This window comes from Gallus gallus, chromosome 3 (genome assembly GCF_016699485.2).
Source record: "Gallus gallus isolate bGalGal1 chromosome 3, bGalGal1.mat.broiler.GRCg7b, whole genome shotgun sequence".
NCBI classification, from domain to species: Eukaryota; Metazoa; Chordata; class Aves; order Galliformes; family Phasianidae; genus Gallus; species Gallus gallus.
In genome coordinates, this window is record NC_052534.1 from 109,654,443 (window position 1) to 109,680,833 (window position 26,391).

Consider the following 26,391-nt stretch of genomic DNA (forward strand, 5'->3'; position numbering starts at 1 on the left):
CTATCAGTCATCAGGTGGGGAATTACACCGAGCCGTGTCAGTGACTGACTGGGGTGTTTCTTCTGTGGATAGCTGAGGATGCTGATGGAGGCAGCTGAAAAAGGGCATGTCTGAAGAAAGCTCAGGGAAGTCAGGGCAGAAAGCACAGTGCTGAGTTCAATTTGTTCAACTGCTCCTGGGGGGGAGCATCCTCTGAGCTGAGCCAAACCCACACCAACACCGCACTCTTCTGCAACACAGCTCCCAGAGACCTCAGCAGCAGCTCTCATTCACCTTCTGCTTTCTGATTTGTGCTCATCTGAAGGAAGCCGCTTGGTTTCACACCACCTGTGGCCAAGATATGAATCTTTAGTACCTTCAGCTCTGCCTCAGGGCTTCAGTAACACCCTGGGAGAATCTCATTTCCTGGCAGCATGGCTGTTATCTGCTTTGAGCCTTGGGGCTCGTTTTCTCACTGTGCTGACAAGAGCAGAGGATAGGATGCAAGATTTTTTGTCTTCTCTTCATATGTATGTGGGGAGAATATCGATTATTTTTTGGGAGGCAGGTTTTCCCCCAGAGGGTGGTGACGCACTGAACAGGTTGCCCAAGGAGGCTGTGGATGCCCCATCCCTGCAGGCATTCAAGGCCAGGCTGGATGTGGCTCTGGGCAGCCTGGGCTGCTGGTTGGTGACCCTGCACATAGCGGGGGGTTGGAACTGGATGGGCATTGTGGGCCTTTTCAACCCAGGCCATTCTATGATTCTATGGTTTTATTTCCATTTAAAAAAAAAGATCTGTAGATGAACTGTCCGTGCTGGGACTCTGCCTGTGCAAAGGCAGTAAATAAAGATGTTACACTAGCATACAGTGGCTGGGACCCACTCAGCTCTGCATGGGGAGTTTGGCGTTGAAAAACAAAAGTACAAAATAAGTCTCATATGCTGTGTTTTTTAGGCACAGAAGATGTAGATTGGCTGCTTAAAACACAGCTGTCTGTTGCCAGTCCAAATTCATCTCCTCTGGCACAACTCTAGAATGGGAAGGTATCTCCCAGGCTTCATTCTCTACCAGCCTATGTGGGTATTTTAGCCCTGGTGAATCTCAGATGGCACCAGGTACCTCTGTTTAAGCAATGGGATGGATGCATGGCTGCAGTGGGACCTGAGTCACACAGCACACACACAGGCACTACAGGGCACACACATTTAGGTTTAATGGCTTGAGTCTGAGCTTAGTTCTGGCTCAGGTGTTTGAGGCTGGAATGGACTACTCTCTCCATGACCACTGCCTTTCCCCTTTGATCACATGAGATTGCCAGGTGAGCAGCCTAAGTTAGCCAAGCAGCTAATTCCAGCTAAATACCACATCCCATTCCAGCTAAATACCAACTGCAATGCTTGAAGTCCATGGTGGTTTCAGGATACGTGGCTGGGAAAAATGGTGAAGCTCCCTGTGGGCAGGTGTTATGAAATTGTTCTGGAAATCCTCATTCAGCCCCAAATGCCCCTCTGGGGCAGACAGGACTGGTGTGTTGCAGTGCGGTGATGGCTGCTTGCAGAGCGTGTTTGGGCACTTACTGGTTAAGCAGAGATGTGCTGATTGGGGACGTGGTTTTGTCTTTCAGAAAAACATCCTGTTGTTCTTGGTATGTTACGTGGCCTACATCGATGTTTGTCTCATTTCAGAAACAGGAAGGCTGCTTTTTGGAGCTGTTATACACAGAATCACAGAATCAGAGGGGCTGGAAAGGGCCTCTGGAGATCCCCATTTAGTAGTGGGCCCACATTTTCCCCAGTCCTCCTTTTACCACTGACAAACTTAATAAAGCCTTTTGTGTTATCCTTGACATCCTTTGCCAGACCTAATTCCAAGTAGGCCTTACCCTTCCTTGTTGCATCTCTGCAGGCCCTGACGACGTTCCTATGTTCATCCAAAGTAGGCAGACCCTTTTTCCACATCTCATGGACTTTTTTCTTCCCCTTGAGCTCCTTGCTCATCCATGCAGATCTCCTTCCACCATTCCCTGATGTATTACTCTTAGGGGTGTACCAATCTTGAGCTCAGAAAAAGTGTTTAAGTGTTGACTGGTTCTTTTGGGTGACCTTACCTTCCAAAGGATCATAGAATTATAGAATGGGTCAGACTGGAGGAGACCTTAGAGATCACCCACTCCCAAGCCCCCTCCATGTGCTGGGTGCCCCCAGCTCAGGCTGCCCAGGGCCCATCCATGGCCTCAGACACCTCCAGGGATGGGGCACCACAGCTCTGGGCAGTGCCAGCGCCTCACCGCCCTCTGAGGGAAGGATTTCTGCCTAACATCTATCCTAAACCTCCTCTACTTTACTTTACAGTACGATGGTACTGAATGTGCTGCAGCTGTGAACAACCACCAGCGAGAGTGTCGGTAAGGCTCACATGTTAACACAAGTGAGTTTGTGCCATCAACTGCAGGAGAGAAGCAGCTGCTCTGAGGAGGAGCTCCTCCAGATGTCACTTTCCCATTCCCTGCATCGTGTCTGAAGGATGGCTGATCAACACTTTTGCTGTGGTAGCGTTGCATTGCTTGCATTGGATGTACTCTGGTTTTGTGCAGCTCTCTGGGCTGCTGCCGTTGTTCCATTTGCTGTCCCGGTGTGCTCTGCTCACGCTGTGCTGCTGTTGGCCAGTGACAAACCTTGCTGCCAGGTGGCAGTGCTCCAGCACTCCTTGCTGCTGCTGTGACAGTGCTCCAGCACTCCTTGCTGCCAGGTGCAGTCCCAGGGAAGAGCTTGATGCAAACTGGGCCGATTTAAGCAACATCATTCAATCTGGCTGAGATCTCTGGATAACCAGGGCAGGAAATCCTGATTGCAGGAAGACACGTGTTGCTCTGCTGTACCCTTCAGGTGTTATCCCTTGGTAACAGCCCCAGCTCAGCACAGGCTGCAGGGAAAAGCAGAGAAATTAGAAATGAGAGCATTCAGAGCATTCTGTCGTCTTGTTTCCAGCTAATTGGAGAGACGACTTTAAAGTTTGAGTTTGGGGCTAGTAAGTTACAGGAGAGGTCCGTGAGACTTTAACACTGCACTACTACTGGTTTACACATCTGAATTGTTCAGGCTTTATAGTACTCAGGAGCTGAGAACACACAGCAATGTGCCCAAAGCCTTGAGCAATGCCCTGGATGTGCACAGCCTGCCTACCTTTCCCAGCCCTTGGTTTATCAAACAAGATGATGCTCTCTCCTGATGGCTCTGACCTATCCCTAGGATTTAGTATCATAGAATCATAGAATTGCTCAGGTTGGAAAAGACCTTAAAGATCATCCAGTCCAACTCCAACCCAACCATCCTACCCTAACTCTAACAGCCCTCCGCTCAGTCATGGCCCTGAGCACCACATCCAAACGGTTGTTAAACACATGCAGGGATGGTGACTCCACCACCTCCCTGGGCAGCCCATCCCAGTGCTTTAGGATTTTTTACCATCCAGTTAGGGTCACAGTGACTGTGTTCAGATACTGTGGGATGAATGGGAGGTTCAATGCAGCCCTGACATGCTTGAGAATTATCAGTAGAAACGTGCCCCTTTTTGTAGCATTAGGATGGCTTCATTTGAGTGGGGATGCCAACTCACTGACACCCGGACCATTGCTGAGCCTTGGGTGAGGCATTCTGAAGGGACATTATGCAGTGAGCTTTATTTCTGGTCTCGCCTAATCATAAACATCTGATTTTTTGTCTGGGCTTTGCACAAACCTCTGACAAACAGTGTTTGTTTCCTTGATGACCCCATATGATAATGAGTCAGCCCTGCACTGTGGGCTGTATTCTTTCCACACCAGTTACAACACCCCTTCCACCACAACACAACTTCCCGAATTTTCTGAGATTATTGGGCAGAGGCTGGATTTCTGCAGGGTTGACCTACCGAGGCTGAATGCTGTGTACACCTGCAGTAAGTTCACCTTCTCACAAATATATTTGAAAATCCTTACTCAGCCTTCATGGTAACACAGATAGGGTCACATGAGAGGAGCAGAAGCACTGCACCCTTGGGATCCTCTTGCAGTCCTAAAAGAAAAGGTAGCTGTTATACAGCAGCAAGCTCCATGGTGACCAGATGGCCATTTCATTATGGAATACCATACCATTTGAGTGAATTGGGAGTCTAATTGCTTTTGTTCGCACAGACTTCCCTTTAAGATTAGCTGTAATGGTAACCATTTCCTACCTGGATGATGATCTCATGCTGTTCATGGTAAAATCTTCAAGTTATAGGGGTCTGGAATTAGAATTTCTGAAATCAGTGTGTTTCAAGTTCCTTTTTCTGCCTTTGCAATGTTTGATAAGACAATTGGGGTCAGGAGCACGAATGGGGAAAGGCGTGCTTCCCAGCTTCACTAGCAAAGCACGAATGTCAATACTGCAGCCATTACATAGTACTGACTTACTGTCCCCATATATGTGAATATGCCCACTGACTTCAGCAGAACTACTCATGGTTTGCACACTGAACTGAGAAATGGGCCATAGAAACTCATCCCAACCGCCTGAGAGAAATGGTGGGTGTCTGACTGGGAGAACTGGTGAGCAGAGGCTGAGGTGGTTCACACAAGGATGTACTCAGCTAAGAGTGGGGAAAAGAGATGATATGGTTCCCTGGGGAGAAAACATCATGTATGAGTGGTAACAGAGATGTGAAACTCTGTTGTTTTCATTTGTATGAAGAACATATTTCCCAAATATTCCTGAATACAGCATGGAAGCATTCTGGGATGGGGTTAACAGGGAAGCTCTGCCTTGATACTGACAGACATAAAAGACATTACCCCATCCCTGGCAGCTTTGAGCCTCACCTTCTTGGGCTGCTGCTCTTTGAGTACGTCAGTACCCATGGGATGGTACTGACTGGGGCCGTGGTGGGCAGACTGGGGGATGGAGGCCATGCTTTGGTGGGTAACTGTGCACATGTGTTTTTTGATGGCCATTAGACTTCAATATGCTCTTTAGAGATGTGAAAAGGAAGACACACAGAGATAAATAAGTTATTAGAAGTACCCAGTCCAGGGCTGTCCAAAGAGGAAGTGGAGTTTCACACCCAACAGATGAGGAAGTCACTGGAGTGGGATGCTCCACGGGAGGAGCAGCACCAGGTGGTGCTGTCAGTGCTCGTTGCCCAGTGCAGGGCCTGGCTGCAGCCTGCAGCTCTGTGGTTCTGGGAAATGTGTGGGGAGCTGGGGGAGCAGCACCTGGCAGTGGGGAGAGGGCGTTGTGCTGCTCTCATCCTGCGGAGGTCCATACTGACATGGGTGGAGGGCACCTAACGAGTGGCAAAAACCAGTATGTGGAAGACCCACTAAGCAGGGAGCAAAACAAAGAGAAGGATTGCTTGTTGGCGAGGAAAAAGAGCTCTCTTGTTTTTAGAGGAACAAGTGTGCCTGTTGCTTTGTTGGCCGTTTTCTTGTGGTTTTCAGGATTTGCTGACCCCAAGGCTCTGGCTGTATGACAGAGCACGTGGTGCAGGAGCTGATGCACGGCCTTTGCTGCTGCAGCACTCGGCTTCCAGGCAGACAGCCAACAGTGCGTCCATGGGTGCAGCCATAGGGCCTGGGGAGCCCCCACTGCCACGCAGATGGAAAATGCATCCCCTTAGAGAGGCGATGTGGTGAGCTGTTACACAAAGCCCTGTGCTGCTCAGTCACCTACATGAAGCTGATTACAATTGGAATGTACAGACTGGGGCTGAGATGAACAGGTCAGAAGAGAATCACAGAGTCACAGAATGGTTGGGTTGGAAGGGACCTCAAGGATCATGAAGCTCCAACCCCAAAACCACAGGCAGGGCCACCAACCTCCACATTTCATACCAGCCCAGGCTGCCCAGGGCCCCATCCAGGGTTGTGTTCAAGGCCCAGGTTGGGGCCTGGGCAGCCTGGTCTAGTATTAAAGGTGGAGGAACCACGTGAGGTACCACCCTGCCCTGTAGATGGATTAACTGTTCAAATATGAAAGACGAAACAATTACTTCAAATACATTAGCATGAGTAGGGATGGAATGGTACAAAACCATGGTGGCTGGATGTTAATCTATTCCCAGCCCATTGAGTGAGGCAAAGAAGTCTGTGTCTGTGTCTCTCCATGAGAGGCTTACAGGGCACCGCTTCCAGGGAGAGGCAAAGAACCCAGGCCTGGGCCTGCCAGGAGCTGCCGAGCCACAGAACCAAGGCCTCCAAGGATGATGTAAAAATGCCTTCTATTTTTCCATGGATGATGTGGAAGTCCATAAAAGAAGCTGGTTATCAAGGCTAAGGAAAATGATGGAACTGGAGATGTTGGGAGGATGGAGAGGCTGCACACGACTGCAGGTATGTGGAAGTGATTTTTCATATAAGTAGTGCTGGCAAACATTGATGGAAGACAACAATGTCATGGTTTACCAGATGAAAGTTGTATCAAGTGCTCAGTGCAAATCTAACCTTCATGGAATCATGGAATCTTTGGCTTCAGTTGAGCACTGCCGGTGTTGGTGGCCATGAGAGCAGAACTTGGCGCAGAGGCGATGCTCTCTCCGGTTCCCAGATGGGCACAGGGCTTCGGGCAGCCACCAGCCATGGGCATCGCAGGAGCCTGACAGGCTGAGTCTCACTCCTTTGGTACAAATGAAGTCCTGGTTCCTAGAAGTGCTTTCAGCCCCTTTGCTACAGGTGCAAGCAGATATCCCTGACAGATAAGTTATATTACGTCACCAAAACCCAACACATGTCTGAGGCCTCTGGCCAGCCTCACTTAGCCAAGAGCACCAGTGTTTCACTTCCCAGGATGCTGTCCCAGGATTTCCCTTCCCTCCCCACGGCCATCATGACTTTCTCCAGCCTGGCTGCTGAGAGCTCTCATGCCCAGGTGCTGCCTGGAGCCGTTGCCTTATAGAATCACAGAATGCCTTGGGTTGGAAGGGACCTCAAGGATGATGAAGCTCCAACCCCACCCCACCGCAGGCAGGGCCACCAACCTCCACATTTCATACCAGCCCAGGCTGCCCAGGGCCCCATCCAACCTGGCCTTGAACACCTCCAGGGATGGATGGGGCACCCACAGCCTCTCTGGGCAGCTGTTCTGGCAGAAGCACACCCTCAGATGTACTGATGTACTCAGATGTAGGTGACGCTAAGCTGAGCAGAGCTCTGCATGCAGGAGGGAAGGGATGCCATCCAGAGGGCCCCTGACAGGCTGGGGAGGTGGGCCAGTATGAACTTTGGGAAGTTCAGCACGGCCAGGTGCAAGGGGTTGGGGCAATCCCAAGCACAGACATGGGCTGTGCCGGGAACAGACTGAGAGCAGCCCTGAGGAGGAGGACTTCTGGGTCCGGATGGCCATGGCTGTCTCTGAAGGGCAGGGCCATGTTGTGCATGGAGCTGTGTGTCCCAGGGTGCACTGGCCGTGGGAAGGTGCTGTCAGGGTGTTCGTAATCATATCTCTCTTATTTCTAATCTTTATGATACAGCGTTAATTATTAATGGAGAGAGACACCAGCTGAAATTCTCATGCCACCGGAGTGCTATAAACTCAATAATTCTGTTTGAGCACGTGGCTTTTATTCAGTGCAGCTGAGATCGTAATGCTGACAGACTAGAAACGCAGCAGAAGGAGTCAGCAACTTTGGGCCCAGCTGAGATGGTACACAAAGCCCACGTGAGCCTTGCACTACCTGAAACTGGGAGCGATCGCATTCCTCTCTAACATTCCTCCAAAGTGGACTTGGGTAAAGAACAGCAGCAATGCCATCACCTGCCATCAAAAGGGATGGTATGATGTTATGATAACGTTACCAAGGTGGAAAGCGGGCCGCTGGTTGGCTGGTGCCTGTGGGAAGCTCAGCAGCGTGCCCTATATATTGCCAGAGATGAGGGGAGCCAGCTTCTATGTCCATTGCAGCAATGGGTACCCACAGCTCCCTGCTCTGCCTGGCACTTCTGTTATGTTATGCATGTGCTACTCCAGTGTCTGTAAGTAGAAACCTGATTTCTATAGGCTCCTCTCAGTGCAGAAACACCCCATACCTCATACTGGCTGTGTGTTACTCTCTTTCAGGTTGAGCATCTCTCCAGTGTGCCTGGTAAGCACTCTGTGAACTGCTTTGAGTTCTGAAGCATTTTATTTTGCCTGCTGTGTTCCACCACATCTGAACACACGATGTTCTGTCTGTCTTGCAGCTGGAGAAAACGATGCTGGTGAGATAATCAGAGACATTCCAGACATAAACTTAGGTGAGTTCATGGCTAAATTCTTCAGCAGTTCTGAGCCTACCAGTACCTTCTTCCTGGTATTCTATGTCAGGATGCACAGGAATGGCACAAAGATGCTCCAGGAGAGCGTCACAGCAGATACTGGGAAAAGTTTTGTAGGTGTGAGTGTGATCCAACACTGGCACGGGCTTCCTGGTGGGTGCCCATACCTGTCAGTGTTCCAGAGGCATTTGGACAAAGCCCGCAGTAATATGACTTAACTTTTGGTTGGCCCTGAAGTGGTGAGGCAGTTGGAGTGAATGATCACTGTAGGTCCCCTCCAAGCGAACTGTTCTACTCCACCCTACTCCACCCTATTCTTCTCCAGCCTACTCTGCTGTACACTAAGCAAAATGCTGATGTCTCAGGTCTACTCCTGCATAAAATTATTGTCTAGGCATTCTGCAGCCCTCTGTAAGCAAAGCATGCAGATGTCTTTTACTTCTCTTGTTTGGACAGGCTCCTGGTGTTAAGACCATGTCACCCTTCATCAGTTTAAAGGCTCTGGGGTCCCTCTGTATGCTTAAGATATTTATGAAGTTTTACAAACTTGCTGATAGCTTGGATGTTTGCTTGAGCTTCCATAGAAGAGGCAAGGCAATCAAATGGAAACAACAAAATTTTCTATTTCTATTACTTTTTAATTTCTTGTAATGCAAATTTCCATACATCTATCACTTGTGCACTGTGCAATACTTTTTCCCAATGCATTACTCAGTATGAGTATATCCTCTCGAGGACTGTCCTGTTGTGTGACTGTTGCCACTGCTTGGCAGAGAGCAGGAGGTTCTAAAATGAGATCTGTTGGAGAGGGTCCAGAGGAGGCTACAAAGATGATCAGAGGGCTGCAGCACCTCCCCTACAAAGACAGGCTGAGGGAGCTGGGCTTGTTCAGCCTGGAGGAGAGAAGGCTGCGGGGTGACCTCATTGCAGCCTTCCAGGACCTAAAGGGAGCCTACAAACAGGAGGGGAGGCAACTCTTTGAGAGGGGAGATAACAGCAGGACAAGGGGAAATGGTTTGAAGTTGAAGGAGGGCAGACTGAGGTTGGATGTCAGGGGGAAGTTCTTTCCTATGAGAGTGGTGAGGTGCTGAACAGCTGCCCAGAGAGGCTGTGGATGCCCCGTCCATCCCTGGAGGTGTTCAAGGCCAGGTTGGATGGGGCCCTGGGCAGCCTGGGCTGGTATGAAATGTGGACGTTGGTGGGCCTGCCTGTGGCGGGGGGTTGGAGCTTCATGATCCTTGAGGTCCCTTCCAACCTGGGCCATTCTATGATTCTGGGATTCTATGAATCTATGATCTGGATAATAGCTGTCACCAGATTTCTGCCACAGAAAGTGCTTAGTATTAAATGCTGAGTAGAAGCTGAGGATAGACCATGATTTCCTGTAAATGCATGAGGATATGACTTTGGATGAGTACGCTCAAATATGGCTTTTGAGTTAAAATGATTATTTGATATTCCATTTGCATTACCTTTCAACAAATTGCTTTTCAGCTGCTGGATTGGACCTCTTTCAGGGTGATATCTTGCTTCCTGTAAGTAATTACAAAAACGTTACTGCTTGCATTTACCCTACTTGTATGTTTGGCACACATCAGCCCATCTCTACACAGCACCTGCATCACCAGCTGTCCATTCTCTTTCCAGACTAACCAGCGAAATGCCTTACGAAATGACACCTACAGATGGAAGTTCCCCATTCCCTATATCCTCGGTGATGACTTAGGTAATGCTCACACTTTATTCATCTTCTAACTGCAGTATTTGTTTGCACTGGAATCAGCGTGCTAAAAAGTTTGCTTTTTTCAGAGCTGGTTCTCTCCCATTGATATTCACTAATAACCAGATTGCTCCTTTGCATCAAACCCCCCTTTTCTCCTACAGCTATCAGAACAAAACGTAGTTTCATCAAATTCAATCAGTTCTGTTTTCATTCATTATCCCTTTGGCCCCATACATAAACCCATGTGCATTACCTCTCTGGGGCGAACCACCCCTGTGTGCTAAGGATGCTCTGTTCATATTTGTTCTCCAGATCTGAATGCCAAAGGAGTCATTCTCCAGGCACTTGAAATGTTCCGCCTTAAGTCCTGCGTGGATTTCAAGCCGTATGAAGGGGAGGCAAGCTACATATTCTTCAGAAAAGAAAGTGGGTAAGGGAACGTCGACTTCTGTTTATTTCTTCTGTGTGGAACCAACGAGAATTCATTTCATCCAACTCCAGGAGTCCAACAGCTCGGTGTGAGCTGGTTGTTGTAGAGAAAGAGGCCACCAAGACGGCACCTCATCCTGAGGCTTGGAAGCTGGCTGCCTTGCTCTGCTGGCTGCAGGGGTTGTTCAGGGGAGGAACTTGAAATGGGCGTCTGGTTTGGGGATGGTTGCCAAGAAGCCCTCAGTGAATCATGGAATCACAGAATGGCCTGGGTTGCAAGGGACCACAGTGCTCATCCAGCCCCAACCCCCTGCTATGTGCAGCGTCGCCAACCAGCAGCCCAGGCTGCCCAGAGCCACATCCAGCCTGGCCAGAGAACTGGCCCCAGGGACTGCAAGAGGGTTCACTGTCATGATGAGCTTGCAGTTCTATGCATGGATGATATTTCTTGGCAAAATGATAGCTGATACGGGACAAAACTTCTGTGGATCTCAAAAATCAGACGTGACCTTGCCCAAAATGGGGGTATGTAAAACACCTGCCTCATGTAAATGATAGCAGGTATGTTTTTGGAGCTTAGTCTGCCTTCAGAGTAGAGCATCTGGTAAGCACCAAAGGAGTAATTTACAGTAATCATTTTATACTTAAACCTTTCTTCTAAAGATATATATTTTTAAATTCAGCAAGCAGGCATAAACACAAAGAAGAAAATTCTAATTACAGACAGTAAGATCTCTTTCTTTCTCAGGTGTTGGTCCATGGTGGGGGACCTGAAGAATGGGCAGAACCTCTCTATTGGGGCAGGGTGTGACTACAAAGCAATCGTGGAACATGAGATCCTGCATGCTTTGGGGTTCTACCACGAGCAGTCGAGGATGGATCGCGATGACTACGTGACCATCTGGTGGGATGAAATCCTTACAGGTTGGTTTGGAACTTCCAGTCAGATTTCTGAAGTGCAAACTTCTCAGTATCTTCCTTTTTTTTTTTTTTTTTTTTTTTTTTTTGCCAGATCTTAAAACTTATTTTAAGTTATGGTTTTTAAGCTGCTGAGCCACCACTGGGCTGTCCTTGTCTGTAGCACAATGTCCATCCAAAGTATCACATGATAGACCAGAGACTTCTAAGGCCAGAGGGGAGGCTTGGGAGTCAAATGATCTTACTTGCCCTTGGCTCCAGAACTGAACTTCTCTCTGATTTGGAACAAATCACTTCCACTCTCTAAGAGTCTATTTTTCTCTTGCCACATATTTGCACATTGTGAACCTACTGGGTGGTGTCCTATGGGACCTAACAAGTACTGAGTTTGGAAATGGCTCTTCTGCAATGAAAGGTCTCAACATCTGAAAAGATTTATATTCAGACATCCAGATTTTCAGAAACTGGAACTGTTTCTTTTTCATATAAGAAGCCCCGAAGCGATTTGATCAAACAGGACACATCAAGCAGGGTTCTGCCTTGCTGTCCTCTGCCCAGTATCTCCTGAAGGTTCTTGCTTTCAGATTCATTGTCAGCAGATTGAGTGGCTCTTAGAGTTTCAGCAAACTCTTCACAGTTCCAGGCAGTCTGTTTGTACTCTGTGAGGTTTGCTTCTTTACTACTTTATGATCACATCTTTTTTTTTCTGAAAACGAGAGTCTGGGAGCATTCAAGAAGCTCTGACAGGCAGTGTTAGCAACAACACCAAGCACAAGCTCTTGCTCACAGTAGTGATGCTTTGTGATGCCAGTGCAGAGAAGGTGCCCATCACTCCATGTTGGAGCCAGATCACTTTAGTCTCCAGCATTATGCACTCGACATCATTGCAAATATGTGGAAAACACATGCAAATGTCTCATTAGGAAATAATTGGGTACAGGAAATGTTGTGTTCTCTTTTGCATAGATAAAATTACTGCTACAAGCAATTGCTACTGACCTCTAAGTGTAGCACCTTGAATTGCTCCAGGTTGAATGGCCACGTGTACTCCTCCTCGTCTCTGTAAATGTAGTCTCTCTTGGGGCATCTGAACAGAGATGGGATTTGTCTGCTCATCTTGCAGACCACGTTTTTTATTGTTACCAGCAGCACTAAAGCCAATCCAGTTTATTACTCATTTGGTCTCAGCTTGAATCAAGGTAATGAAGATGTCAGTAACAGTACCTTGAGTCTGACTTCGGGGCTCCATTATGCTGTGTGCTGCAGCCAACTGCTTCCAAAGCAACAAGTCTTACAGTGGACTTACAGTGCACTATTGAGCTCCACAATGTACAGAAGTATTGAAAAGCTTGACAGAACAGTGTTGATTTTCCACGTGTTCATTTTTTTTTCCCCCAAAAAACGCCATTGGATCCTTTCAACTTCTCCGTGGTCTGCTAAGGAGCCACAAATCAGGACCACCAGAGAAACAATATAGGTGATGTCTTTCATGTGATACTGTTCTGAATAGGTCTCTGGAGCTGGTCTGATATCATTACAGCCCTATCACAGAATCACAGAATTGTAGGGGTTGGAAGGGACCTTTAGAGATCATCAAGTCCAACCCCAATACATATATAAATATATAGTCCAAGCCCTATCTATATTCTGTACATTTCTATCCATAGTATAAAATCTCATTTTCCAACTGGGGAAATTTATTAAGTAGAAAACTTCCACTGAAGCCATTTGAAAGGACAACAGTACTGGAGATGGAATAGAAAGGTTAATTTGCCAACATTGTTTGTCTTGGACTTTGCCATTCTGTATGTAGGGAACATGAACACTACACAGCCCTGCAGCAAGGACTGTCACGTGTAGCTTCCACTTTGGATTGGGAGTGCCCTGTACAGTCAATCAGGCCTTTTTTTTTTTTTTTTTTTTTTGAAAAAATGGGAAGTTTTGGTCCATACATCATCTGACCATGTGTAAAACATGTATCTTATAGAACAGAAATGCCTAGTAACAGCATGAAAAGCAGCATTATTGCAAGTGCCTTTGTACTGCCAAGGTTCTGCCTCTAGCTATAAAAAGTGATAGCACGTAATTAGCAAGGTTCCCATCATTTTTTGATAAAAGGTGCAATTCAAGCATCTGAAAAACATCAGTCCAAGCTCTTATGTAATCTCAAGCCTTGGACTGGAGACCTTTGTGCCCAGGATGGAGTCATGGGGAAGGGCAGCCTTTATAGTCAGAAGCTGTGGTTATCCCCTGAGGGCAGTCGTGTGTTGGCCTTTCTCTGAGGGAGGATGCCAAATATTTGGGAAGTATTATATGTAGCTGGACATGGTGGGAATCTCCCTTTGCTTCCATACCAAAAGGTGTGACATGGCTCCCTCCTTCCGTCATTGCAAAAACCTCTTTCTCTAAGAAACAAATGATTTCAGAAACTTCCAGAAGTATGTTTCCAAAAGACATCTCTCTAGCAACCTCAGAGCAATATCATCAACACAGAGTGGAGCCTGGGGGCAATCCAGGGCTGTCATTCATCCCTGTTGTCTTAAAAAGTGAAGGGCTCCAGGATTCCTCCTTGTTCATATGCCATCTAATTTGCTGGGAAACTTTTGCATCAATATTCACAGGCTCGGGAATGGAGTACACTGATCCTCAAGTTTAATCCGTCAGAATGTTTACCATTAGACCATCCAATCCGATCTCCCACATATCAATCTCCACAGCTCAGAGATATTTGATTTTGAAGTCCCTGAAGTCACACGGGGATGCAGAAATGGAATCTGAAGACAACACTGTGCTGTAGAAATTACTTTCTGAACAAATCTTGTTAAACTTGAGCATTTTGACACTCAGTAATTGCTTTCAGGTAGATAATTTTGCATCAGAAAGCTCTATCCAAGGGGCCGTGCTAAAGCCACTTTCTTTACTGGTGAACTATGATGAAGCACTTTTCATTCCTTTCCAGGCAGAGAACACAACTTTAACAAGTACGATGACAGCTACATCACTGACCTGAACACGCCCTATGACTACGAGTCGGTGATGCACTATGCACCATTTTCCTTTAACAAAAATGCGAGTATCCCCACGATCACAACAAAGATCCCAGCATTTAATGACATCATTGGACAGCGCCTGGATTTCAGTGCCATTGACCTGGAAAGACTTAATCGCATGTATAACTGCAGTAAGTCATGATCTGAACATTACAACCTATTCATACTTGAGCCTTGTGTCTAAAAACACAACAGTTCTCAGATGCATTCAGAGCAGTATCAGAGAGGGCCTGTGGTGCTGACACCCAAAACGTTCATTCCCTCCGCATCCCTCTCTTTGGCTCTGCTGGCTGCTTCCTTGGAAGAGTCGAATTAGGCAACAAAAGCTGAGCCATTCCCACCTGTTCTTCCATAAGGCTCATAGGGGCTTAGAGGTGTGGTTGTTTTCTGCTGATGTGTGGGCAGTTTCCTCACATCTCTGTTATGAGGTGAAGGCAATGTACTTTGCCCTCTTTTCACTGGCATTCGGTCTTAATTAGATTGTTTTGCACCTGGAGTCTGACACGCCATTTATTTGATTGCTGATGCAGCTGAAGATAGTATCACCAGGTGTGATTGCCAGCAAGGAGCTGCCATCCCTGGGGGTCGGCCATCAGAAACATCCACTTCAGAAGGACCTCAGTTTTGTTCTAAATAACACTTTGGAGGTAATGATGTGTGCATCTTTTCTTCAGCTTCAACTCACACCCTTTTGGATCAGTGTTCTTTTGAGTATGAAAATATCTGCGGCATGATTCAGGGCACCAGAGATGACTTAGATTGGGTCCACCAACAGAGCAGTCCTACAGGGGAGGAAGACCACACGCTTTCTGGGCGCTGTACAGGTAAAAAATGACATCAGAACACTTTGCTATGGGAAGGGGTTAGCTGGGGCAATGGTCACTTTTGCACACCTGTGCTACAAATGCAAACACATTTAAAAACCTCTCCCATCCAGTCACTGCAGTCAGCCCTTCAGAAAACACAGCGCTGGCTATTCTGAAAATACATTCTTAAACCACCATGTTTAGGAGACCACCAAGCAAACCTCCTCCCTGTAATAACTTCAAGCTAAACAAAACACCCTTTTTCTTTGCACTTGACTTGGCACTGTGGGTCTGAGCTTATGGTTGCATTAGTGCTCTCGTTAAGCTTTTTTCAGCATAGTTGAATGTTTTCCACATCAGCACTATAAAAGGGGACAAAGAGTAATCTTAACTTTTAATACAATCTGAAAAAGGATTTACTGCAACTTCCAAAGTCTGAGTGAGAGTTATGTTGCTCCATGATAAGAATGGAATAGCACTGTATAAGCCACCCATAAATGTGTTTGCAAAGCAAATAATAAACATGTTTGCAAAGTAAATAATAAGTTAAGCTTGAGGAGTGCTGGCTCTGGAAGCAGAAGAAAGTTACAAAGTTTTTATGATAGGAATCTGAACATTATTTTCTTTTCAATGTTCCAAACAGGGCAGAGTCATCCTCAGTAAGAGTTACAGGGTTCATGCTTATGAGTGAGAATAAAGACTAAATACAAACACTTCTGAAAAGCAAGGTCCTGATTTCTTGTTCTTTAGACAGGGAAAGCTTCTATAGACCTTAAAGAAAGAAAAAGTGGTTTTGGTGCTAAGTATTGCCTAAGCAAAGGGTGAAGAAATCCTAGCCTAAAGCACATTCAGCTGTACTTTGGTACTCTTTGAAAAAGGCAAAACTTGCCTTGCTGTAAATAGGAGGCTGTTCCGCTTACATGACCCAACCACCCAAGGTAACACAGGATATGATCTCTACGACCTCATCTTTGTATTATCTTCAATATAAATCAAGTAAAAAAACATCTGCTGGTTGCTTGCAGTCAGCATGGAACACGTTCCTGAAGCATCCAGCCTAGACCAGCTAATGCAAAATGGACAGAAGCTGCCTGTGATGAGTTCCACCTACATGCTGAACTACCAGCCCTGTTCCTACCCCAGGCTACCCAGAATGCTTACTGTACATGTGCACCATGCAGCTAGCTGGGAATCTGGAAAGAGATAGTGATACTGTCTGCTTTGTTGACAGATGCTGGCTATTCCATGTACTTCAGCACCAGCTCTGGAAATGCGGAAGAGGTGGCAGTCCTGGAGTCTCGAATCCTGTATCCCAAGAGGACTCAGCAGTGCCTCCAGTTCTTCTATAAGATGTCAGGAAGCTCGTCTGACAAGCTGATCATCTGGACTAAGGAAGATGATGGGACTGGAAATGTTCGCAAGATGAGGAAAGTTGAAACCTTTCAGGGTAAGTCTATAAACGTGAGGAAGACACAGAATTTGGGGGGAGAAAAAATTGGCTCAGAAATCAAAACATTTTCCTTGAGCTACCAGGACAGTATCTTGCAATCCAGCTAAGGATTTGGGTATTATGTGAGCACATTTACCTTTGAAATCGCATCAGGTTATGCTTAGTGAATGGAGGGGCCCCAAAACCCATGGGAGACCATTGGCTAGACCTCTACAGGCAATAAATACGATCTGCCACTGAGCTGCTCTGGTGTAAATAGCTGTGCTCATCCATAGACATTAGGAACCCCAGCCTGATTTTTCCTGTCTGGAAACAAAACTACGTGTAGCTCTGGGGATGTGAATTGAGTTCCCGCTTTGGGTGGTTTTGCTGAACAGTGGAAATTCAGCCACTGCATTGCTGTGCAGTAGTCAATGCAATGCTGTCAATACTCAAGACCTGTGATTATCTGCCTCTATAATGCTGCTGCATTTTGCAGGGAACAACAATGCTGTGAAAAGTGTCCAGAACAGTAAATTCTAGCATGCTGATTCATTGGTCCCCATCCTCTTCTTATGCCTTTGCCTTTAGCATGCTGCCCTTCATCTTACAGTCTGTTATTCACTAATAGGTGAAGAGTTCCTACCACAGTATGTCCAAAGCATTCAGTCAATGCAGTGTAACAGTAGTATAACCATAATACTAACTTCAGATCTCTAGCCTCCATGACTCTCTGTGAGCTCAGGTTGTCTAAATGCAGCTGGGATAGATAACAAGCAATAAGCTTCTTCATGATCTCAGTGATGATGCTGATGGCAGTGTTTTGTTTCCCTTTCACAAAAGCGGACGATGACCACAACTGGAAAATCGCCCACGTAACCCTCAATGCTCAGAAGAAGTTCCGATACCTCTTCCAAGGACTAAAGGGCAACCCCAGCTCTTCCTCTGGCGGGATCATTATCGATGATATCACACTGACAGAGACCCCCTGTCCCACAGCTGTGTGGGTTGTTCGGAATTTCAGTCAGATCCTTGAAAATGGATCAACTGCTGTCATTCAAAGCCCTCGGTTTTACAGCCCTGAGGGTTACGCTTACGGCATAAGTTTGTACCCCCAGTCCAACAGCAATGGCTACACCCGCGTTGCCTTCCACTTGTGCAGCGGAGAGAACGATGCTGTCCTAGAGTGGCCAGCTCTGAACCGCCAGGCCATGCTCACAGTGCTCGACCAGGACCCTGACGTTCTGAAGAGGATGTCTGCAAGCAGAAGCTTCACCACAAACAGAGACCAGACATCGAGTGAGTGTTGTTTGCCTGCAGAAGTGGTGAAAATGAAAGCCAAGGAGAACAGAGGACAGCACAGGGCTCACAGCTGGACAGCTCTGGCTGTATTTTCCTGTTTATGGATGAGAATCCCTGCCTTCAAAAGTTTATCTAATGTGATGCATACAAGTGATGAACAATCACTTGGATATCTATCTAAATAGAATCATAGAACCTACAGAATGGTTTGAGTTGGAAGGGGCGTTGCAGGCCGCCTAGTCCAGTCTCCCTCCCACAGGCAGGGCCACCTCTCACTTGGCCAGGCTGAGCAGGGCCCATCCATGGCCTCAGGCACCTCAAGGGATGGGGCAGCACAGCTCTGGGCAGCAGTGCCAGGCCTTCACTGCCCTCTGAGTACAGAATTTCTTCTTAATATCTAATCTAAATCCATCCTCTTATAGTTTAAAGCCATTACCCCTTCATAACTGACTTGTAGAGAGTTCTCCTGTGCCAAAGAGTTGGCAGTTCCTATTCCATCTGCAGTCTGACCATGATGGTGTGTGTGATTTGTCACCACAGGATGGTGCGATGCCAGCAGGGTACTTTATTCCATTGCATCCAACAATAATTTAAAATTACATTTTGGGGACTTGGTTAAACTGAACTGTCTGAGATCAATCTGCAGCATCTGAAGCCTGTCTTGCTGGGCCTGATGCAAATCGAAGACTTTCACACAGGAGCTACCTAGCTCCAGGTTTACATATCATACAGCACCATGGCTCCATGTCCAGCCCCAGGGTCCCTTGTGGTTGTGACCATTCAAAGAAATAAGAACAGAACAATGCTGAATTCACTACAGTATGAAATACCAGAGATGACTCTCCATCCCTCTTCACTGCTTTTCAGTGGAAGTTTGGTACGCAGGTTTTCACTAAGAGGTTTTGAACCTTAGGTGTGAATGTGTTGAAGAGAACAATAGCAAAGAACAGAATCAGCTAGACTCAGCCACAACAGAGCCTTAAAAACTGAAGCAGAGGCAATTTGCGTTTGGTCAGCCCTCAGTGAAAGGGGAGCTGTGAAATTTCAGTGCCCTCACACAGACATAGAGGCCACTTCTAAGCATGGCTGGCATCCATTGTTTGTCAGCCCTCTGAGATTTGTTTGGACATCTGAGCCTGAACTTGATTTTGATGCATAAAATAATGATGTCATAGCTTTAGGCTGCAGAACTTTGTGGGTTTTATTCATCATTCATATACTCTTCGCAGGTGTAAATGGAACCTTACTGTGGGAGAGACCATCAATTAATGGAAAGTTTGATGCCTCGTGCAATTGCTACAGAACAAGAGACTGGGGCTGGAACAACTTCATATCCCACAGCCAGCTGAGACGAAGAAGCTTTCTGAAAAATGATAACCTGATCATTTTTGCAGAATTCCATGGTAAAGTCCTTCTCTCTGATTCTCCTTGCAAATGGCAATGAGTGATCCTCTCTATCTCTTTTCACCCTCCCACATTACTACCACCACCTGTCCCCAAGCCATCTTCTCTTCTAATGGGGATCAACACTGAAAAGCATTGCTGTGTCTTAGTTTCAATGTTGACTGCAGTGTTTGTGAATTCCAAGGAATGCAAGTGGTAACGATTTCCTGAGGGCTTATTCCTTGGACACCCTAACCTAACTTCTTCTTCCTCTGGGTGAAGAGTACTAACTACAGACTAACTATAATAACATCAGTCACTGTTTTCTGATATATTTCTCCTCTGTCTCTGTTTTTAAAAGATCTGACTCACCTCAATAACACTGAAGTCCCCGTTGTGTCCCAGCAATTTGCTGTCGCAGAGGGCCACACTTTTGAAAGGCAGAAGAGAGCAGCTGAGGAGATGGAGCCCGTGCAGGGCTGGCTGCCTTATCTGCAAGACCCGTGTGATCCAAACCCCTGCCAGAACGATGGAGTCTGTGTGAATGTGAAAGGGAGACCAAGCTGCAGGTATCACAGATCTCCACCCTGCTTGCCTTGACTTTCTTTTGAACCAAACGGTGCAGGTAGCAGGTGTTCAGAGCGACAGACCCCGCAGGTCTGAGTCACTGTGCTTGCAAAGAACAGTGGGAACGTGATTGCACTACAATGTGGGATTGTTGTAATGCAAACCCATCTAATGGGAACCGCTCATCCAGAATAGTGGGTGTGAGGGTCTCAAGGTGGGCCTACGGGGCAGAACAGAACTCCTGATCCACGTAAATCTGTGCTTGTTTTCCCAGGTGCCCATCAGGACAAGCCTTCTTCTTCACGGGTGAGAGGTGCCAGTCCATGCAGGTGCATGGGAGCATCCTGGGAATGACAGCTGGTGGAATTGCTGGGACCATTGTCTTAACTATCATCCTCATTTCCATGATGGCTAGAAGATAAAGAAATGCAGAGGGACAAATCCCAGTCTGGTGTTTTTTCTGTGGTTCACCAGTTTCCAGTGACAAACACAACTTGTACCAGACCAGCCAGCATCTGGATGTTGAAATGCTCCACCAGCATCTTGGCAGCTGTCCATTTATTTCATAGGATTTGGCAGTTGAAGCTCAAGACATGAACTGCTGCCTAATAAAAGTTCATATCCTGCCTCTCTTGTGTTTTTACTGTTTTGTTACCTCACTGAATAGCAAGCAACTGAGATTCCATGCAAGCAGTCCCCATCACAGTGCAAATTTAGATTAAATAATTGGAAGAACTTCTCTAAATGCCAGGAAAAGCCACATGCAAGAAGACAGCTTTGTTGGTTCCAGGCCCCAAGCTGAGGATGTCCCCCTAGGAAGGGCTGTCAGAGCAATTGAGCTCAGGCAAGGAGCTCTTCCCATCTCATTTCTTTCGTTAATTAGCAGTGTCATCATCCATGGGTCTGGACCTGCCTCATTCACTTAGCCAGGGCAAAACAAGATCTGCATCCCAGGCTCCATGGGGTACAAAGGGCTCGTGCAGTGATTGGGAGGGGCATCTCAGACTTCTCCCAAATGATCTGGGAGAACAGCTGAGCACATCTCCGCTCCCCCTCCTCACCACCACACCTTGGAGGCTGTAAGGAATGGAGCTCTTTCCAATGTTTCCAGGCATCAGTGGGAGAAGAAGTCATTGAGAGCAATGATGCAGAAAAGAACTCAGGGGTCCAGGTGGGTGAGAAATTGCACATGAGCCAGCAGTGTGCTCAGGCAGCCCAGAAGAACAACAGCATTCCAGGCTGCATCAACACAGGGGTAGCAGCAGGCGGGAGGGGACTGTCCCCATGAGCTCTGCCCCTTGCAAGGCTGCCAGCGTTGCTGTCACACTGGCAGCAAGGAGTGCTGGAGCACTGCCACCTGGCAGCAAGGTTTGTCACTCTGGCCAACAGCAGCACAGCGTGAGCAGAGCACACCGGGACAGCAAATGGAACAACGGCAGCAGCCCAGAGAGCTGCACAAAACCAGAGTACATCCAATGCAAGCAATGCAACGCTACCACAGCAAGAGTGTTGATCAGCCATCCTTCAGACACGATGCAGGGAATGGCAAAGTGATATCTGGAGGAGCTCCTCCTCAGAGCAGCTGCTTCTCTCCTGCAGTTGATGGCACAAACTCACTTGTGTTAACATGTGAGCCTTACCGACACTCTCGCTGGTGGTTGTTCACAGCTGCAGCACATTCAGTACCATCATACTGGAGATAACTTTCTGATGCAGGTGGCAGAGGAGCCAGCGAGCAGAGATGTGCTGCTGGACCTGGTTCTTACTGACCAGGAAGGGCTGGCTGGGGAAGGGCCGGCTGGGAGCAGCTTGGGATGCAGCAGTGATGAGATGGTGGAGTTCAGAAAGGAGGCAGTGATAACCAGGCAACTCCGGAATGCAGGAGAGCCAATTGTGAGCTCTTTGGGAACTGCTTGGAGGTATGCAAGTGGGAGCTGTGGGAGCGGGGCCAGGGGAGGGCCAGGAGGATGTGAGAGGGCTGGAGCAGCTCTCTGTGGAGAAAGGCTGAGGGAGCTGGGGGTGTTCAGCCTGGAGAAGGGAAGGCTGTGGGGAGACCTCACTGCGGCCTTCCAGTAATGAGGGAGATCGTAAGGAGGAGGTTTTCCATGATCTGATTGAGATAGAACAAGGAAGAATGGCTTTAAAGTAAAGTAGAGGAGGTTTAGGATAGATGTTAGCCAGAAATCCTTCTCTCAGAGGGCGGTGAGGCCCTGGCACTGCCCAGAGCTGTGGTGCCCCATCCCTGGAGGTGTCTGAGGCCATGGATGGGCCCTGGGCAGCCTGAGCTGGGGGCACCCAGCACATGGAGGGGGGTTGGGGCTGTGAGGTCCCCTCCAACCTCAGCTGTTCTATGTGTCTGTGACTCATTTTATGACTCTATGATCACAGCAGGCTGTGACTCGGACCGGGTGAGTCTCATGGCCACAACCATATATTTTCTTTGTTGATAATAAGACAAATTCCTTTACCACTCTGCTTGCCTGGTCTTCATGGCCAACAAATGATATGGAGAGAAAAGAAATTAAGGGGCAGCAGGCAGGACATGATGAACACAGACCATACAATCTCTTGGTGACTCTCTTGCCACATGCGGGGCTGAGGGACACCCCAATGATCACCCACCACCTCCAGCAGTGACTGTTCCATTGCTAGAAAAGAAACCCAGAGATAAGATGAACGTGGTAGGTTGTTATTAGAATGCCATTTAACTCAGTGCCTTGAAGTTAAGTAGAAGATCCAAGCGATGGCAACTGTCAGAAAACAAGTTCATATGGCAGCCTGCACTTCAGCAGAGGGTGTTCGTGGAGGGCACGAGGAGGAGTTGGGATGAAGGGTTGAACAAACGTAGCCAACTCACCAAAATGCCACCCTCCTGAGGTGAGCAAGCTGTTGTGAGCCCACTGCTCACCTTGGCTGTGCCAATGACCTGGTTCTTGTTGTGACAGTGGGTAGGACAGCTACAGAGTGGTTGCTAATTGTCTAATTGTGTTACAGTTCTACTGTTAGTATCTACATCTTCAAAGAAAAAGAAACTGCTTTCAATATAAATAATGCACTTGATTGATGCTTGTTTATTGTCTGCATTCATCGCCATCTGCCCCTACCAAACCATCACACGTGCCTTGAAGAGTAGGCAACAGTTTCCCATCCTGGTCCATTCCGAAGTCCTGGGAACAAGCTCACCACCAGCAAACATAGCCCTGATTCCCCAGGAACCAAAAGGGGCTGTACCTGACAGTCTTACTTGGTAATGGCCTCAAATTTAAATCTCCGTGCACTGTGATGTGTAACACTTTGATGTGCTACAGGTCTTCTGCAGGCTCTTTCATAGCCCTCTGCTTGAAATAGGAGTCCTGCCTTGTAAAGGCATGCAGGCTTGGAAATAACTGATTCCACAAATGCAGTCACAGAGCAATAATTTATACAAAACCTTTCACCCTGCCTGGCACATGCTGGTTTATATTCATTGCGTTCCATTGTTATATTCATTCTGAGCACTCTCAGTGGGATTCTTCTCTGGAAGGAGACCTAAATGTACAGGCTATACAAGAGACTCCCTGCATACGTAACAATAAATAATTGCAGCTTCCTCTATAGTAGAGGGCAGCAACCCTCCTTTTTTTACTATATTACATATCAAGGAGAAACAATTATAGTTAAAGATATAAAGCTTCCTTTTCTTTAGAAAGTGCTACGTGGAGCTTCCAGGACATTCCATCTGAAAGAAACCCCGCAGGAATCCTCATGGACTTCCATTTTTTCTGGATCAAAAGGGATGGTCTGAAATGGACCGTCTTGGTTGTCAATCTTGGGTTCCAGGAAGTCTTTAACACAGCCTTTCCAGGCTCTAAGAGGAGGGCAGGTGGGAAGGGATGAGGTACTTGTTTATCTGCACAGCCCTTTGGAATCATCTGGAGATTTGATAGGGGAAATACTACACCTACTGGATAACAGCTGTGGATAGCACTGTGATTCATGGCTCAGTACTGCATAGAGCTAAGCACCCTCTTAAAGGCTGAGAATTCTTCAGTGGCTTCATCAGCACCCAAAGGTCTTCAAATCCTTCCATGTCCAAAATCTCTTGTTATCTCTTCTGGTATTGACAGCTCCTGTAAAATTCCACCTCACAAAGCTTCCCTGCCTTACATGGTAACCAGAGCAGGTCAGTCCAGAAGAATGCATCCAGGCACAGTTTGGTCTATGGGAAGCAGCCCACGGCTTGGTGACTCACAGATGCTTTTTGTGTGTATCATGGAAAGGGCAGAGGTCCTTTCATGGTTAAATGGTTTATCATTTGCTGTGCTTCAGTTGAGCAAAGAATCGGACTTGGAGATGTTCTCTGTGGAAGCACTGGATGGCTCTGAAGAAGATACTGTGTATTTTCCTGCAAAACAAGAAAGTGATCAGACCGAAGGACAGACAGAGTGAGATATGCTGGTACTGACACACTGGAACGGGTTGCCCAAGGAGGCTGTGGATGCCCCATCCCTGCAGGCATTCAAGGCCAGGCTGGATGTGGCTCTGGGCAGCCTGGGCTGCTGGTTGGCGACCCTGCACATAGCAGGGGGTTGGAGCTGGATGAGCACTGTGGTCCTTTTTAACCCAGGCCATTCTATGATGCTGTGATTATGATTCTACCTCTGGATGAATGGATAGGCAGATTGATGGATACTGGACAGACAAACCCTTCGAGTGGGAACTTGGGCCAAGCCCTGTCAGTGCTTTGAGAGAAGAAACCCATTGCCACGTACCTGTTTTGCCACATAAGTTGTTGAATGTTCTTGAAAATGGATAGCTCATGGAAAACATTGGTGTCACCAAGATCAGGGATGTTGACTGAAAGAGAGAAATGGCGTTTTGTTAAAAGCTTAGAACTTTCTTTGTAGTCACATGGAGAAAAGTAAAAGGTCAAAATAAAAAGCTGTTGTGCAGCACAGGCAGGGGACAGGTTGGATGTTTGTATGGCATCAGTTCACCCATTTGCATGTTTATGATGGCAGTGGAGGAGATAGACAAACTTTAAACAAAACTACCCAGCACAAAAGGTAACAGCTTATCTCTAACCGTCGGCCAGTTGGGAACACGGTGTAACCTTCAGGGTCAGTCACAGAGTCACAGAATCACAGGGGTTGGAATGGACCTCTGGAGATCATTGAGTCCAATGCCTCTCCTAGAGCAGTTCCCTACAGCAGGTTGCACAGGTGGGCATGCAGGCAGGTCTTGAGTGCAGGTCTCTGCAAGTCTGCAGAGAAGGAGGGTCCACCACCTCCCTGGGCAGCCTGTGCCAGGGCTCCGTCACTGTCAAAGTAAGGAATTTCTTTCTCCTGACACTGGGCACCATGGAAAAGAGCCTGGCCCTATCTTCTTGACACCCACCCTTCAGGTATTTATAAACATTAATCAGATCCCCTCTCAGCCTTCTCTTCTCCAGGCTGAACAGCCCCAGATCTCTCAGCCTTTCTTTGTACAGGAGATGCTCCAGACCCCTCATCATCTCTGTGGCCTGACCTGGCCGGGACACCATTGGCCTTCTTGGCCACAAGGGCACACTGCTGGCTCATGGACAGCCTGTTGGCCACCAGGACCCTCAGGTCCTTTTCTGCAGAGCTCCTCTCCAGCAGGTCAGCCCCTAGCCTGTACTGGTGCACGCAGTTATTCCTCCCCAGGTGCGGGACAGGACTCTACACTTGCTCTTGTTGAACCTCATCAGCTTCCCCTCTGCCCGACTCCCAGCCTGTCCAGCTCTTGCTGAATGGCAGCATAGCCTTCTGGTGTGTCAGCAACTCCTCCCAGCTTCATATCATCAGCAAACTTGTGGAGGATGGACTCTGTTCCTTCATCCAGGTCATTGATAAAGGCGTTGAACAAGACTGCATCCAGCACTGGCTCCTGGGGAGCATCACCAGTTACAGCCTCCAACCAGACTGTGCCACTGATCACAGCCCTCTATCAGTGTCAGATGGTAGAACACTCTGGTCCTTTATCCATTAAGGCCGGCAGTAAGGCTAAGAGTTACGCACTTGGGATTGGCCATGAAGGCTTCTGGGATAATCAAAGGCAAATTTAACTCTACACACTAGAGGGCGGCGGAACACAACACAGAGACAAGGAATGGCTCTCCAAAAACGCATTAGGAAATATTCCTAGCTATGAATTTCCAGTGGAATTCCTCCTGCAGAAAACACGGCAACACTGGCAGTACCAGTTCAAAAACATCAGATGAGTCATTCTCAGAATCCTAAATGAAGAAACGTTCAGCAGAAGGCAGCCAGAATTTTCTCATTGGTGCCCAACGAAAGGACAAAAGGCGCTGGGCACAAATGCAAAGTATAAGGAATCCCTCCTAGGAAGAAAAATGGTTCCACTGTGAGCAAAGCCAAACAGAGGAGTAGACGGGGCAGAGAGGTTGGGGAGTCTCCATCCTTTGAGCTATTTTGGGTTTTCTTAAGCAATATTTCAGCAGATTCTTCTGAATAAATTCTGTTGCTATACAAAGGGAAAGCTCAGCACCATGAGAGTGATTCAGATACCACAAG

The 26,391-nt window shown here is 47.4% G+C and overlaps 2 protein-coding genes and 1 long non-coding RNA gene across 7 annotated transcripts in view; 1 reads left to right on the plus strand and 2 right to left on the minus strand.

Moving 5' to 3' along the window:
- Positions 1 to 1,558: 1,558 nt before the first annotated feature.
- Positions 1,559 to 11,151, minus strand: LOC121110220. Its single transcript, XR_005859094.2, has 4 exons — positions 9,721 to 11,151; positions 3,892 to 4,034; positions 1,865 to 2,904; positions 1,559 to 1,691 (listed from the first exon to the last, which is right to left on the minus strand). It is a non-coding gene; the product is annotated as an uncharacterized LOC121110220 (long non-coding RNA).
- Positions 1,661 to 20,485, plus strand: MEP1A (meprin A subunit alpha). Of its 3 annotated transcripts, XM_046938985.1 has the most exons (15): positions 1,661 to 2,386; positions 6,131 to 6,328; positions 7,992 to 8,076; positions 8,174 to 8,227; positions 9,743 to 9,783; positions 9,896 to 9,974; positions 10,284 to 10,401; positions 11,149 to 11,324; positions 14,278 to 14,499; positions 15,043 to 15,192; positions 16,406 to 16,621; positions 17,447 to 17,902; positions 19,135 to 19,308; positions 19,650 to 19,857; positions 20,130 to 20,483. In XM_046938985.1, exons 2-15 carry the CDS (start codon positions 6,227 to 6,229, stop codon positions 20,275 to 20,277), a joined length of 2,229 nt encoding a protein of 742 aa, XP_046794941.1. In that variant the 5' UTR covers positions 1,661 to 2,386; positions 6,131 to 6,226; the 3' UTR covers positions 20,278 to 20,483. The 3 variants fall into 3 exon arrangements, with proteins under 3 accessions (XP_046794941.1, XP_040553200.2, NP_001264650.2); XM_040697266.2 differs by having other exon boundaries at positions 1,661 to 6,328; NM_001277721.2 differs by lacking the exons at positions 1,661 to 2,386; positions 6,131 to 6,328 and adding an exon at positions 7,879 to 7,966 and having other exon boundaries at positions 8,052 to 8,076; positions 20,130 to 20,485.
- A 2,421-nt stretch (positions 20,486 to 22,906) lies between these two features.
- ADGRF5 (adhesion G protein-coupled receptor F5) overlaps positions 22,907 to 26,391 on the minus strand; it is a 39,916-nt gene continuing 36,431 nt past the window's right edge. For all 3 annotated transcript variants that reach the window (XM_046939034.1, XM_004935931.5, XM_004935933.5), the window contains exons 21-22: positions 24,607 to 24,691; positions 22,907 to 24,239 (exon numbers count right to left, since the gene is read on the minus strand). In XM_046939034.1, coding sequence (XP_046794990.1) covers positions 24,160 to 24,239; positions 24,607 to 24,691 — 165 coding nt within the window. In that variant the 3' untranslated portion in view covers positions 22,907 to 24,159. The remainder of the gene's footprint in view (positions 24,240 to 24,606; positions 24,692 to 26,391) is intronic.

Coding starts and splice junctions, on each gene's coding strand:
- MEP1A (XM_040697266.2), top strand. CDS start 6,227: ATGGATGATGTGGAAGTCCATAAAAGAAGCTGGTTATCAAGGCTAAGG. Junction 6,329..7,991: donor GAGGCTGCACACGACTGCAG/GTATGTGGAAGT, acceptor TGATTTCTATAG/GCTCCTCTCAGTGCAGAAAC. Junction 8,228..9,742: donor CATTCCAGACATAAACTTAG/GTGAGTTCATGG, acceptor ATTGCTTTTCAG/CTGCTGGATTGGACCTCTTT.